Here is a 14,618-nt window from a genome sequence, read left to right on the forward strand (position 1 = left end):
AAACTATGACACGAGCGATCTTTTCCATGTAAGTTCTGGCTGGGTAACATTAGTGAATCATCGGTAAACAAGTCCTATGCACTGGATTCCTATCGAAATGTTACAATGCATTTACTCATCTTGTATCACAAATTGCCTATTATTGACTCTGGGACATTTACAGAGGGAATTGTTGGCAACAACATTTTTCTCATTGCACCAATGAAGTTTCTGATGATCTGATTAAAAACAAAGAGGACTTTTTTTTTTTTCCCCCTAAGGAAAGGCAACAGGAGCAGGAACACTTCTTTAAGAATCAAAGAGGGTGTTCTCCTGCCTGCCCCTGCACCCCGCCCCCTTCCTATTTTACCGGAAGACCTGGAAGGCCGTGCTGACTGATTTGATCCCTGCGACTCTAGACTAATGTCACCTATAGGAGGATCCGCCACGGAAGGCACTACAGCGCTGGCAGGTTTGAAACTGGTCATTTAATATAACCTCGCTCTTACTAAGTAACCGACAACAAATACTCAGAACAAATTGAACACGGCCGACCCCCGCATCTAATAGGGCAAAGTCCAAAAGAAATAGACAAAAGTGATAAACCAGTTCAGGAAGGAATAATGAAAAGTCCTCCAGACTCCATACAAAAGCCATTATCATTCAGCAGTACAACCTCTCTGGGAAGCTCCAAGTCCCCAGAATGAGTGGGAAGGAAACACACACTTCCCACTCAGTTCATCCGGGAAGAGCTTAGTGTGTTTGGTGTTTCTGTTTGGTTTTACTGCATGAATAGACCCATCACTGAGAAAAAAATAACGCATTTCATAATGCTGTAATAGAGCATTTCTTCACCTTCAGTCAGGCCTCAGTTTTAACATAAAATAATCAGGTTATCCTTTCAAAACATAAGAAAACCATAAGGAGGGGCACCTGGGTGGCTCAGTCGTTAAACGTCTGCCTTCGGCTCAGGTCATGATCCCAGGGTCCTGGGATCGAGCCCCGCATTGGGCTCCCTGCTCCGTGGGAAGCCCACTTCTCCCTCTCCCACTCCCCCTGCTTGTGTTCCCTCTCTCGCTGTCTCTCTCTCTCTGTCAAATAAATAAATAAAATCTTTTAAAAAAAAAAAACAAAAAACAAAAGTATGGCGGTAAAGTATTAAGACTGGTGGCTGTTGTTTGTGTTTTTATCTTAGGTGAGGCCATAACCTAGGGAGTCCCTAAACTTATTCTAAGGATGCTGACATCGCTCAAAACGTTTTGGGGACCCTTCTTTGAGAACTGCTTCCAAAGTTAGCTTCTAAGCCCCATAGGGAAATCGGTCTCATTATTCTACAGTCACATCCACATAATACTAACATAAATTTAGTAGGGGGAAACTGAATAATTTAAGGCATCATACGATTTAATCTTTTTGTTAAACGTGAATGCCAATTTTCACATTGTAAAATTGTCATTTGCTCTAAATACAGTAAGAATCAAGCTGTTGACTAAAGTAAAATTTTATCAAATTAAAAGTAAACCACTAAATTACTATGTTTACAGACTCTAAGTACACAACTTACTTTTATCTAAGAATAAGTGTATTCATTGGAAGATAACTTACAACAGGCATCTAATAACACTTCACTTTTACGTGTTTAAATATTCATAGCTATGTTCATAAACCCACATGCCCGATCTAGCAATTATGCTTATGAAATGCAGTATTTCTTATATACCCTAAGTCTCCATCTATTTTCTGAAAACGGCATTCATTTGCACCCCAGTACAAATCACTGCGTGTTTTTAACAAAATAATCCATAATAGTAAAACTAGGAAACTACCCCAAAGCAAGAGGAAAAGAAGGGAATTCTCATTTGTTCAGGGATGACTGTGTGCCAGGTTCTTTATGGACTTTTTGTGTTAATCCTTAGAATAACCCTAGGAGGTATTATTATCCCAGGGCAGCTGGCTCAGGCACAACTTTGTAGTCTACCTTTCCAAGGGCTTTTTAAGTAATCCCATTATAATACTCCACTGCCTGTCTGAAAGAACACAGTTCTTGTTCTTAAAAACAAAAACAAAACAAAAAATTCTACCGGCGTTGGTATAGTGGGATATAAAAATGTCCAATTTTCGGGAGCTGAGAATCAAAGAACGATAGTCTTTCTTGACTGGCCTATACTCCTGCTCTTAATGTAAATGAACAACCAAAATCAGAGGGAGATGAGCCGTTTTCCCACTACTTAAAAATTACAGTATCATCAGTCTACTTAGAAATTTTAATAAAACTGGATCTAAAGAACCAATAGCGATATACTCTACCAGGCTGCAATTTACAATACCTCTCACGGCGTAATCACGTCAAATAAATAGAATGATGGCCACTCGCAGATTACATTAGATTACAGAGGTTCAATTTAAAATGAGAAATCAAGTATCTGGAGTTCGAAGAATTTCTCTTAAGTGTCTTCATCTTCTCTAACACTACAGTTAATTAACGACAACTTGTGTTTTAATAACACCTATATTCCATGATTCGGTAAGTGTCCTAATCAATGGTTGCCAAGTTGTCTACCCCAAGAACCACTTTGGGGCTCCTGAATAAAAGACATGTAATGTGCCGTGCTATAATATCTGCTCTCCAGAGGCCCTCCTTTCTTCTTCGAGGCCATCTTTAGCTTTGTCTTTCTCTCTCTTTCTCACCCAAAGAGTGGTATGCACAAGCTCTTGGCCCTCCAAACTCCTGCCTCCCGTCCTTCCTTCTATTCACCCCTATCAATCCTTGACTCTGAATTTTTCCCCTGACTTCCCCAGCACCTGGCCCCGAGTCCCTCTGGGAAAACACTGTGAGCTCAAAACAGTTGGCTGAGTTTTGTTCAGTGGGTTTGTTTGGTTGGGTTTTTTTGTTTTTTTTTTTTTGCAGGTTTTTTGCTCAGTGAAAGCCCCAGCTATATCATGAAAAATGTGATGAGAATAATAAAATTGTCCCAATTCAACAGGTTAATCAACATTATTTAGGAGTTCTGGTTGTCACCGTAATAAAACAATGATCACAAAAAATTTTAATGGTTTTATTTAAGTCAAACAACAATTGTAGGGATCCTGGGTACTGCTTTTTGAACACAAACATACAAAATTAACAAAACAAGCATTCATGTTTCTAATTTTAAACACTTGAGCTCTACATGTGGAATGCAGATATTTGAAAGAGATTTTCAACAAGGTCAACACAATGCATGAGATAATACACACTGGGTTATGAATTAGGCCAGTCTTCACCTCCATCTTCCCACTTACAATCCTAAAGTGGCAGGGCGCCCGGGGAGGGGGGTGGGGAGAGGGGGTGGGGGGGAGCATTTTTGCTTTTTCATTTCACAAATGATTGCTCAACACAGACTGAAATACACCAAAAGAAGAAAAGAGTCTTTTTATACGTCGGGAAGAAGCTACTACTCTTAAAATGATCACTTCAGGGTAACAGACATCCAAATTGATGTGGTTTTCTTTGAAACCTCATCAGTAAATCATTTCTTGCACAGTAGGCTCGGCATTAACCCTGCATTTAGGATAGGTAGTGTTATGGAGGGCTGGCTGCTGCATACCAACGTCAGTATCAAGTTCTTCGTCAGGAATTAGAGACTGTCCCGGATACCAAGCAGGACAACACTGGCAAAAAAACAAAAAGTGAACTGCAGATAGGTCAAAACAAGCTATATTTACTCTTAGAAAAATGTCTTAAATTGTTACTGGCTATGTTGTTTTAAATGCTAGTTTATAATAGAACACAATGGAATCTTTTCTTTTTAACACCATACATTCAAATGGTCTTTACGTACGTTGTGTTACAATGCAGCACATTAGACAGCATACACATCCTATTAGGGATCGAACATAATAAACTTGCCATCTGGTGCTGGCTATTTCTACAGTTACCGTAAGGTCACATTTCTCTCTATTCATCAGATTAGTCAACAGGTTGAACTGTCATCACATTAAAAATATGCAAAAGTGTTTGCTTTGTTGTATGATTTTTAAAGAAAGATATTTTCTTTCGTTTTAAGAGATTTTGTTGAAACCAGAGTTTCTTGAATCCTATTCAAAGCTGTTTTGCTCCTGTGTTATCATCACGAGTCCAAGTACTCTGAACCACTCCCCCTTTTAATGCTTCCTGCATACTTAGTGTTTTTCAAGCTGTAAATTTCAATGGTTATGATAGAAACCAAGCCTCAGTGGGAAAAGCAGTGCCCTTCAGAGTCCTCAAACAAATATAAGAGTTCTACCAACTTATCACTCATCCAGTTTTGCAGAAATTCCATTCACATAATTCCTATGCAAATCCGCCAGTTTTACCATATCAAATGACCCAAAGAACACCGCAGGTATCCGGGGGAGACAGTTCACCAGTGCATCTTTAGCTTGATTTTAATGCCAATTTAAGAGACAATCCAGGCTCTGTAGTTCTTAGAGAGACAAACTGCCTAACCATTAGCTAAAGCTTTTTCAAGTTGACGAACTTTTCATTTTTCACACTTTCGGTACCAAGAGATTTAACCAGGGAAAAGCTCAAAGCTCAGGGTTCAAACTACAGCATGGAAAAATAAAGTATAGACCAAGCACCATCTACTTCCTTTGATCTCTCAAAGATGTCAATACTCCATTCCAGTGAGGGGGTGGGGGGAGTGGCTGAGCCCGGGAAGGAAACTTCAACCAAAGGGGGGAAAAAAAGATCTGTTTGGTGGCAATTTCAAAACAAGTTTCCAAACTGCAGAAGAGGCTGCAGCCCCTTTGACTTGCAGGAATTACACATAAGAAAAGGACAGAAAATACTACAAGGCATGCTTATTATTTTAATTGCCCAGGGGTTTCCAATGCAAAGCACGACAACTTAAATGCATATTCCAAATTCTTGCTCCAAAGCCGTCTTCTTTGTGCACTGAAAAGGAGGAAAGACAACCCCATCAATTGTTCTCTGCTGATAAAGGCACTGTTTTGCAGATTTCCCCCCAGATCTGGGCCAGCTTTGCTAATGACCTGCCCACCCACCTGGGACCCTTCCCAAGGTGGCCCCCCGGGAACTGCCCCACACTTTCAGGTGCCCAAATGCTCGACGGTGGGCAGCCCCGAGAAGGCTGCCTTTTAGTTCAGCTGTTGGCCTCCACGAAGACGCAACCTGAAAGAATTCGTGCCGCTCATTTTCCTAGAGGAGGCGGGGGGGTCAACAGCTACACCTTTTTATCCCACTTTTTTTTTTTTTTGTCCTCCCGAAACACACATCTGAAGGTGAATCTGCAAACTTTTTCTGCAGGGAAAAAAAAAAACAAAACACGAGCTCGAGATCCCAGACCTACCAGGGGTTCTTTCACCCGCCAGGATTTAGGCAGTTAAGCAAAAGCTGAATGAAAGTTTTCGGGACTGTGGCCTTTCCGCCCCCCCCCCCTTCGCGTAGGATCACCAGCTGTTAACAGCACACACAAAAGCTGCGACAGTGCCATTTCTCAAAGGTCCACGTTTAAACGAGATATGCAGAAAACGGGGCCCGAGCAACGCTTAGGGTTCGAACTCGCAATGGCACGTTTTATATGGAAATGGTACCTGCGTGTCCCCTCCCGGGCCCCGCCATTGTCCTGGAGGAGAAAGCGGCCGCTCATTGGCATTTTTAGGGGGATCGGACTTGCTGCGGCTTCCCGACCCGGCACAAGAACTCAAAATGGCACACACACCCCCACCCCGGAGGGCCCGGAGGAGAGGTTTTCAGTCGGGACGGGAGGGTGGGGCGGCCTCCAGCGGGCTTCAAGTCCAAGTCCCCTGGGAGCCCCAACACCCAGAAGGCTCGCCAACTTCCCACGCCCAGAATGCCCTGGAAGAACTTCTTCGCTTCCGTTTTTTCACAATTTTGCGATCGGCCGCCACAACCTCCATTCTCCCGCGAGGCGCTCGGAGCCGAGGAATAACGAGGGAGTTTAAAGCACACAACAGTTCGGCGGCCCGCAGTCAGCGCTTTGCTGCGCTCCGCGGGGGTTCGCATCCGGCCGCCATGTTCATCACTCGAGAGCCGCCCCAAAACCACCCCCCTTCCCCACACCCCTCTCCTCCCCTCCCTCCCCGCTCCGCCGAGGCCGCGGCGCAGCAAAGCCGCTTTCAACTCTCCCCCCACCCCCTGGCAGTCGGAGCGGCTCGACGGCTGTGGGGTGTGCGCCTGCGCGGGAGTGCGGGCCGGGGGGGCGGCGGGCTTGAAAAGGCCGGAGCGGCGGGGAGCGGGGGAGGGGCTGGGGCTGGGGCCCGGGCCGAGCCTACTCTTTCCTCGCAGCGGGTCCCCGCTCCGGCCCCGGCCCGGCTCTCGCACGTGCGCGCTAAAAACCCACTTCAAAGTCTGCTCCCGGCGCGGGGGCGGCCCCCTCCGGGCCGGCCCTAGAACCCTCGCACCCCCGCACCGCCACGCGGGCCGCCAACCAAGCCCCGGGCCTCACTCCCCTCCGGCCCCAGGCCCTGCGAAGAGACCGGGAGGGCCGAGCCAGAGGACGCCCGCCTAGGAGCCCCGGCAGCCGGGAGCGGCCTCCGGGCGTCCGAGTGCCTCCCTCCCTCCTCCCACCCCCACCGCCTGGAGAAAATGAATGGAACACAAAGTTTGCGGCCAGCGCTACGCTGTGGCCTTCGGAGCTCACCATTGTTTGGGCTCGTATTGACCCCAGGTCCGGATTAGGCAGCGGCTGATTCCTGCTTTACAGCCCCGCCGGCCTAATGAGGCCGGGAGCGATGGGGCGCGAAGCGTCCGCGGAACCCGGGCGACCGCCGGCTTACGGCCGCCGAGGGCCCTGTAGGTGGAGGTCAAAGGGTCAGCGGGCCGAGACCGCGAGAGAATTGACCCTAGGAAACGAGGTCCCTTCCCCGCCCGCCCCCCACCCCCCGCCCCGAGCTTCGACCGGGACTTGCAAGAGGTTGGTGTGTGCACAGGGACCCTGGGCGCCCCGACGAGGGGCCCGAGGAGCGCGGAGCGGGAGCCCTGACTTCCGAAACGCCTGGCCTCGTCCCCGGGGCAAAGCCTCGAGGGTCAGACATTGAGAGAGGCAGCCTAGCTGCCAGGCGGAGAACCCGCCCTTCGGGGCATGGGCATGCCGGTGGCTATTCTTACAGAAACTTGAGTGGCAAGAGGCCCTTCGACTTTTCTCCTACGTTTGGGGGGAGGGGGAGCTTATAGGGGGAGGAGAAGGTGCCAGGGGCGCAGCGGCAAGGGGACAGCAGGCGGCAAGAAGGGGGGAGGGGCGAGGAGGTCCTGAGCACAACTTTCCAGGGAGGCTTTGTGAGCGGAGGCGGTCCCTGCTCGCTCTCCAACCTTCGCAGTAGCTGAGACGGACTGCCCCGCTTAGCCTGGACTCTGATCTTTAACCTTCCAAACTGGATGAAGGCCAGACTTCTGTCTGCTGGGAAATAGACACCTCCCCTTTCCCCACCCAACAGTGGAAATCTTAAGCTAAACCACCCAGTTTGGGAAAGATAATGGACTTTTAACAAAGGTCTTACCAGGTGCAAGAAGGAAAATAACAGGTAGATCACTAATAGCCCAGTTGACATTCATGGTTTCCAGCTGATCCATCTTTAGGGTTGCAAGGTTTTTTGTTGGGGGGGGGGTGCTTATTCTTTAAGGTATTTACTGAAAATTCAAGAATATAAATGTGCACTCCCAGAGTCAGATTATAGGAGGAAAATCTGTGAAAAGTTTTCTACTGAAACAAACTTTTTTTTTTGCCAACAAGTGACAGGGCAGAAGACTATTTGAGAAACATGATGCTACACCAGAATTCGAGGAAATCACGTAGAGGGGCAAAGCTTTTACTTTATCTTAATATTGCTTATCATCATTGTTAACTGGTATCTTCCCCTCTTAGGACACAATGCTTTACTGTAAAAATTTTATGGTAGAATAATACCAAGCTTGCTAAGGAAAAATCAAACTCTTCTTTATGTCTCCTAAAGAGATATTTAATATTTTTACTGGCAGGGAGGAGAAGCAAGTTTCTGAGAGAATCCTTCAACCAACCCACCAGTCAACCCCCACTTGAGATTAGGTTAAGTTGGGGGTGGAGAGGAAATTCATGGAGAAAACAGTAAATTGTGGAAGTTCAATGCATATTTCAGACAAAAAAACACTATTTAGACTTAAGTTGGAAGATATTTAGCGCCAATATTGTGAACATACACTTTCTGCAAACCTGCTGAGCATTTAAAACGGCCTCTGGTTTGAAGTGAAGGAAAAATCCTGAAACAGGAATTTGGTCCAGCACCCTCAGTGTCAAGGTCAAGATTGGAATGTCTGGGGTAGGAGTGGTGGACTGACCAGGTTACCTGCTCATCACTTGTGAAGTCATCCCAATCTCTCTGTTCATGGCATTCAGGCCCTTGCCTTGTCTACTGGCGGAGGAGGAGGAAAGTGCAAAAAAAAAAAAAAAAACCCCATTCTCCACAAACAAAAAATTGCATCCAAAGCAATTTGCAATTAGAAACTGTCAATAATTGTTGACAAAGATCAGTAGATAACTTAAAATAGACTGCTTCAACTGTATCCAGGAAATCAAAGTTTCTTTTTTAATCATCAGAAGTTCTCTGGGCATTTCAATTTAAGGTTGATTTATTTGAACATGAAAAAAAAATCAGGCACTAAATACAAAAATGTTATAACATAAATAAGATGTGCCAAGACTTTATTTCTTCAAAAAGAACAATAAACAAAATCCTATAATTCAAAATGATATTGTATAATACCAAATGGACTGCCACCAAAAAACCTAGAGCATTGCCCCTTCAAGAGAAGGAGGTACTTAAGCCTATTCATTACATTTCTAAATTCTTTACAATTCCTTATCTCCACCATTCTATTTGCTGATTTGCAAGCTGGTTATTCATGCAGAGACTGGGCTCTCAATATTAAACAGCACCCTAAATTAGTTAAAAAGTCTCTCGATACTCTACCCAGTCCAACCCACCAATATAGTAATCAGTTTTTTTCATACAACAACTGTAAAACAACTGTTTGTCCACATGAGTTGCTTCGCTGAAGATTAAATGGATTGTTAATATTTTGTCACAAAGCAAACAACCATTTTTCATTGTTATTGATTTTAATGGAAACAATGCTCTTAACATCTGTGCCTACAAACCATGAACTTTAAAAATACATATTTTGCAAATGTTTTTTTCTTTCCATAATATCATTTCAGAACCGCTGCAGTTATTACACTGCTATAAAAATGTTATGAATAACTGATAATTATGAATTGAACTATATACAGCAAAACAAATCAGCCTTTGCCTTCCAAAACTGTAAATGGACTATGGTTCTTTTAAGAAGCACTTTAACCATAAGTAAGCACGGCTCAACTGGCCTTACTCATCACCACTGTTTCAGACATACGCTTACTTTTGAAAATATATAGATAGCTAGATAGATTTGATAGGCAGATTAGATAAGTCATAGATACAAACATATATATGTATATGGGTGATCCCTCGATAGCATACACAGACATGCATCCTGCCACAATGTTCATTTTTATGTAAGGTAATAAAAAACTAAGGGACATAAAACTCATTAGGTTACCTTGTGTTTATATATGTAGGGCAGGGATGATTAAATCCAGCTTCTCAGTCTTTGAAATACAAGATTGAGATGTCATGGCCACTAACTGAACTGATCAGTAATATTTGATTTGCATGCTGAAAATCCAGGACAAACACATTTAAACTCGCAGTTAAACAACCATCTGAGCTACAGATAAAGGAGGGTCTCCCCAGATGGAAACTGACACTGTAAGGAATCTACACTGCAATAGAAAAATAATTTAACAATTAAAAAAGGGATCTGAGTGAGTTATAAATACCAACAAACAAGATTTCATTTGCTTACGTCTCCTCTTTGTAGAGGGAGGCTGTTACAAAACAAGAGAAAGGAGTCAGTGGTTCAAAAACTGTAAATTGTGTTCTTCTTTCAAAACAATAAAATTTAATGCTAAAGCAGTTATAATCAAAAGCTGTACAGCATTTGTTAGAAAACATTTTTTTCCATAAATATTGTTCAGTTCCCGGCACTTGTAGCAATAATTAAATTACAAACGATAAATATGGCATCAATGGATATGTATTTACAAAAAAAAAAGTTATTACAAAAGGCAACTGTATACTAAACGTCACAATCTGTGTAGAGTAACATCACATCCTCAGCCTGAAAAAATACTGAACAACAGTTTCGACCCCATTAGACAAAAATACATTCACAAGTGTAATGCTTTGAGGAAAAGTTCAAGACATAACAGGACTTTGGCACGGTTTAAGACTGTGAGAGTTTAAACAATCACCACTAAGGCGAAGAATTTCCATCAGTTTAACATCACCACCACCAACAAGCCTTCTATAACTTCCTCTCAAGAAACAGGACAAGTGTTAAAATGAGCTGAAGGAGTTTAGGAATGGGGTGTGCAGAGAGCAAGAGAAAAGGGAGGAAAAAGCAGTGAAAAAGATTTTTTTTGAAAATCTTTCAAATGCCAAAACATATTTTCTAATCCTGAGAAAAGGGCAGGCTACTTTTGGATCTTGCCCAAAAACCTTCCTGGACAATTGCAATTAACAAGATGTAACCCTATATATGGCCTCTTGCCTTAAAGAACTCCATTTCCATCTGATTGGTCTCAGTTTCCTTTTTAAAATGCATTTGGTCCATTCTATGATTAACAGGGTTTGTGTTTGTGTTTGTCCTCAGACGTACCATTCGTTAAAATTGGGAGGAAGTCCAGGGTTGTGGCTGGTGCTAGTTTGAACTGCAGAAGGGGTTTTAGTGGTATCTTTACTGTTTGCAGAAGCTATAGCGGGTGGAGTGGAAGATTCATAGCCTGAACTGGCAGCAGGGGAGGAATCTGACCCTTGAGATTCATGAACCTAAAATTAACATGTATATATTATAATGAATATAATTCCAACTGGCATTGTGCAAGCAAAAACAAGAGCAGAATTCGAGCACTGTAAGAGCAAGACCGCCCAGTGACCCACTTCAACGAGAAATGCTGCTGATTTGGGTTTTGTTGGTTTTTTTTTTAATTTCCATATTACCGATGTCTAGAAAACCCGGAGATGGTCGCCAACACAACAGTTTCAGCCCTAAGACCGGCATTACGGCAAAGGAGTACAACACCTTGTCTTATCCATGCCCTTTCTCCGCGGATGGAGTGGGATAAGCACTTGGGTCTTTGGGGCCTCTAAAATACGCCCTCCCGGCCCAGGTTTCACCAAGCCCGCTTCGGCTTGGGAAAGCAGGTACGGAGAAAGGTGGCACAAGCAGCCTGGGCGCTGCGAGGTCTCAGACAAATGCGTGGGAATCCGACCACGCTCCTCGGCCCTATTGTTTGATCGGCAGCCGAAGAGCGAATGAACCACCCACCCCCGGGTTCGGCGCGGGTACTCCGCGTTCCCACCGCGGGCTGCGCCGGGAAGAGGCGGCCACTACAACCTCCAGCCCCGGCGAGCTCGGTTAGAGCTTCCCAGTAAACAACCAATTGTTCCCCTGCTCCCTCCTCCTCCCCACCGTGCCCTCCCCACTGTGCTCTCCCCCGCCGCCCCCCCCTCCCCCCGGTGCCCAAAATGGGTTCAAGGTGTCACCGCTGGAGCAAATCGGATTTAACGTGGAGGATACAGGGTTGGCAGCGCGGGCGCTTCCGTTCCGCGGCCCGCTGTCGGGCCGAGTGTTTATAAACCGCCGACCGCTAATAAAGAGGTAATTACCTTCATGTGCTTGCGCAGGGAGCTCGGGTGCGTGTAGGACTTGTCGCACACTTTGCAGATATAGGGCTTGTCCGAGGTGTGCACATGCATGTGCTTCTTGCGGTCGCTGCTGTTGGCAAAGCGTCTGTCGCAGCCTTCGAATTCACATTTGAACGGTTTCTCACCTGCAAAAGGCAAAAACGCAAAGGGGCAAAAATATGATCAGGGCCCGGAGCTTCCTAGGGCCCAGCAGCGGGAGACGCAGCGCCCGGCGGTCTGGCCGGAGAGGGAGCGCCGACTGGGGGCGGCTGTGGCGTCTCGGTTCCCTGGAGAAAAATGGAGAGCGCTGGTTGAGCCCGCTGGGCTGGGGAGTGGTGGTCGGGCGGGGGTGGGGCAGGGTCGGCCCCGAACCTGCGCGTCCCTTTGTTCTCGCGCAGGATGGGGAAGCTTCTGGCTCCTCCAAACTTTCCCCTAACTTGTGCTTGCATCCCACCCGGCCCAGGGCTCCCAACGCGTGGCCACGCTCCGCCGCTACCTCGGCGATGTAACCCAGCCCGGGCGGGACAATGGACCGGGGACGGGACAAGCCCGTTCAGTTCCTTCTTTGTACCTTTTAATTCGCCTCTTTCAGATGCGGCGGTTTTGCTAAACCCAGTATTAAAAAAGCAGGGGTCGTTGTACTTAACGTTCGAAAAGAGAAACCTATATAAATCCAGGGGCTCCGGACAGTTTTACAAGATGTTCGGAACAAGCCACGAAACTGAGGTGTCTTTTCTACTTTAGCTTTCCTCCCGAAGGACTGAATTGAACCTGGAACTCCAAATAAAAATAGTTTGACAAAAGTATCAGTCATTTAATTAGGAGATGTGCCAATCAAGGGTAAATAAGAGCGGAAGTAACCGAAAGTTAGTTTTCATTAGCATTTCTATGGTTGCTTTCCCCGAATGTGTGCCGAGAGCTAAGTCGCTTGTAAGCAATCCGCTCTCATCACATTCGGAGTCCCTTCCTAGTAACCCAGAAAAGAGACAAAAAGAGGCGGCGCCAGTTGGTTCCTGGGCGCGAGAAGGTTCCAATTAGTTCCCGAGACCGCGGAGCCGTCTGCCCGGGAAGTTAGAACTGGGCAAAAGCGCCGCGGGGCGGGGAGGGCGAGAGGTGGAGGGACACTGACAGCGCTTCTTTCCCGAACGGCCCCGGCGGGGCGCCGCCCCTCTCTTTGGTCGCCACCCCTCTCCCTCGCGCTGCAAGTCGGCTCCGTGGCGCGGTGCCGCTGTGAATCACGCGCCCGCCTGCCTTACCCCTTACCTGTGTGGGTCCTCTTGTGGATCTTGAGGTTCTCGGAGCGGGCAAAGATCTTCCCGCAGCCCGGGAAGGGGCAGGGGAAGGGTTTCTCGCCCGTGTGCACTCGAATGTGGTTGACCAGTTTGTACTTCGCCTTGAAGGACTTGCCCTCGCGAGGGCACTCCTCCCAGTAGCAGACGTGGTTGTTCTGCTCCGGGCCCCCCACATGCTCCATGGTGACATGTGTCACCAGCTCGTGCATGGTGCTGAAGGTCCGGTCGCAGCTCTTCTTGGGCCGGCTCAGCTGAGCCTCGTCGATCCACTTGCACGACAGCTCCTGTTTGATGGGCTGCCGCATATAACGGAAGAAGGCGCCGGGCCCGTGGTGGGCCGCCACGTTCACGCCCATGTTCATGTTCATGGGGCTGTAGTTAGGGAACTGCGCGCCGGCCGTGTAAGGGTCCGTGCGCGGGCTGGCCACCGGGCGGTACGGGTCGGCGCGGCCGAACAGCTCCCCGCGCAGCCCCAGGTGGACCTGGTTGTTGTCCACGTGCCCTGTGGGCGACGGGTGCCCGGCGCCCTGCTCATGCAGCCCGGGGAAGAGCAGGTAGCCAGGGGGCTCGGGAATGCCAGCTGGAGCGTGCAGGCTGCTCGCCGAGCCGGCGAAGAGCCCGTGCTGCCCGCCACCCGAGGCCGCCTCACCGAGCCCGGAGCCGCGCTGGCGGAACAGAAAGTCGCGCGTGGAGTTGAAGGCGGCGGAGGCGGCACCGCCGTAGCTGGGCACCTGGCCGGCGTGGTGATGATGGTGATGGTGGTGGTGATGATGGCCCAGGGCGTTGGCGTAACCCGAGCCCTGCGGCGTGAACGCAGAGCTCTGGCCCGAAGACAGATCGTGAGCCGCCGCGGGGCTCAGCTTGAAGGCGGCGGCGGCGGCGGCGGCGGCGTGGGGCGAGTCCCCGAAGGGATTCAGCCCCATGCCCGCCGGCTCGCGGTTGGGCATCTCGTGGTGGCGCGGCGCGCCGAAGCTGCCCACTCCCAGCCCGGGGAACTGCGGGCCTCCGTCCAGGAGCATCGTCATGGGTGGGGCGTTCTGGGCACAGGCGATACCGCTGAACTGAGCGAGGGTGCGGGCGAAGGAGATCTCCGAAGTGCCGTAGTCGGCGAGGGGTGGCGGCGGCTGGACACTGCCGGGAGACCCCCAAGGCGGTGCCAGGGGCTGCAACTTTCCGTCGCTGTGAGAGTCTCCTGCAGAGGGATAGGAGGGAGGAGGGGAAGTAGAGGAGCAGGAGGGGGGGAGGAGGGGAGAAGAAGGAGCGGGGAGAAGGGAGGAGAAAAGACTCTGGGACTAGATCTGGTTTAACAAACTAACAGGCGCGCACAAAGAAAAATAAGCAAAATAATAAGTGGAGGGCGGAGTTGGCCAATCCGGTCCCGGGCACCCCTCCTCTCCCCGAGAGCGCAGCACCGCGGGGCCAGGAGGCTCCCTCGGCACGGGCCTCCCGGCTGGGCTGCGCTGAGTAGCAGAGCCGGCTCGTGGCCGGCGGGCAGGCAGCGGGCTGGAGGCAGGCTCGGTCCTCGCCGCTCGCCGCGCGAGTCCCAGCCTCTTCGCCTCCAGAGTAATGTCCTTGGACTGA

General features: G+C 48.4%; 1 protein-coding gene across 2 annotated transcripts; it reads right to left on the minus strand.

Moving 5' to 3' along the window:
* Window positions 1-3,447: 3,447 nt before the first annotated feature.
* ZIC3 (Zic family zinc finger 3) lies at window positions 3,448-14,219 on the minus strand. Of its 2 annotated transcripts, none has more exons than XM_031037550.2 (3): window positions 13,009-14,135; window positions 11,728-11,891; window positions 3,448-3,630 (listed from the first exon to the last, which is right to left on the minus strand). In XM_031037550.2, exons 1-3 carry the CDS (start codon window positions 14,060-14,062, stop codon window positions 3,481-3,483), a joined length of 1,368 nt encoding a protein of 455 aa, XP_030893410.1. In that variant the 5' UTR covers window positions 14,063-14,135; the 3' UTR covers window positions 3,448-3,480. The 2 variants fall into 2 exon arrangements, with proteins under 2 accessions (XP_030893410.1, XP_006742031.1); XM_006741968.3 differs by lacking the exon at window positions 3,448-3,630 and adding an exon at window positions 8,659-10,887 and having other exon boundaries at window positions 13,009-14,219.
* Between the last annotated feature and the right edge of the window lie 399 nt (window positions 14,220-14,618).

The sequence above is a fragment of the Leptonychotes weddellii genome, chromosome X (genome assembly GCF_054177405.1).
Source record: "Leptonychotes weddellii isolate Sample4059 chromosome X, ASM5417740v2, whole genome shotgun sequence".
In the NCBI taxonomy this organism is placed as follows: domain Eukaryota; kingdom Metazoa; phylum Chordata; class Mammalia; order Carnivora; family Phocidae; genus Leptonychotes; species Leptonychotes weddellii.

Bases quoted from the DNA above. Each gene is read 5' to 3' on its own strand.
- ZIC3 (XM_006741968.3), bottom strand. From the start codon at position 14,062: ATGACGATGCTCCTGGACGGAGGCCCGCAGTTCCCCGGGCTGGGAGTG. The intron at 11,892-13,008 runs GTAAGGGGTAAG...TGCCTTTTGCAG, and splicing joins CCACAAGAGGACCCACACAG to GTGAGAAACCGTTCAAATGT. The intron at 10,888-11,727 runs GTAATTACCTCT...TGTTAATTTTAG, and splicing joins CCCTGCGCAAGCACATGAAG to GTTCATGAATCTCAAGGGTC.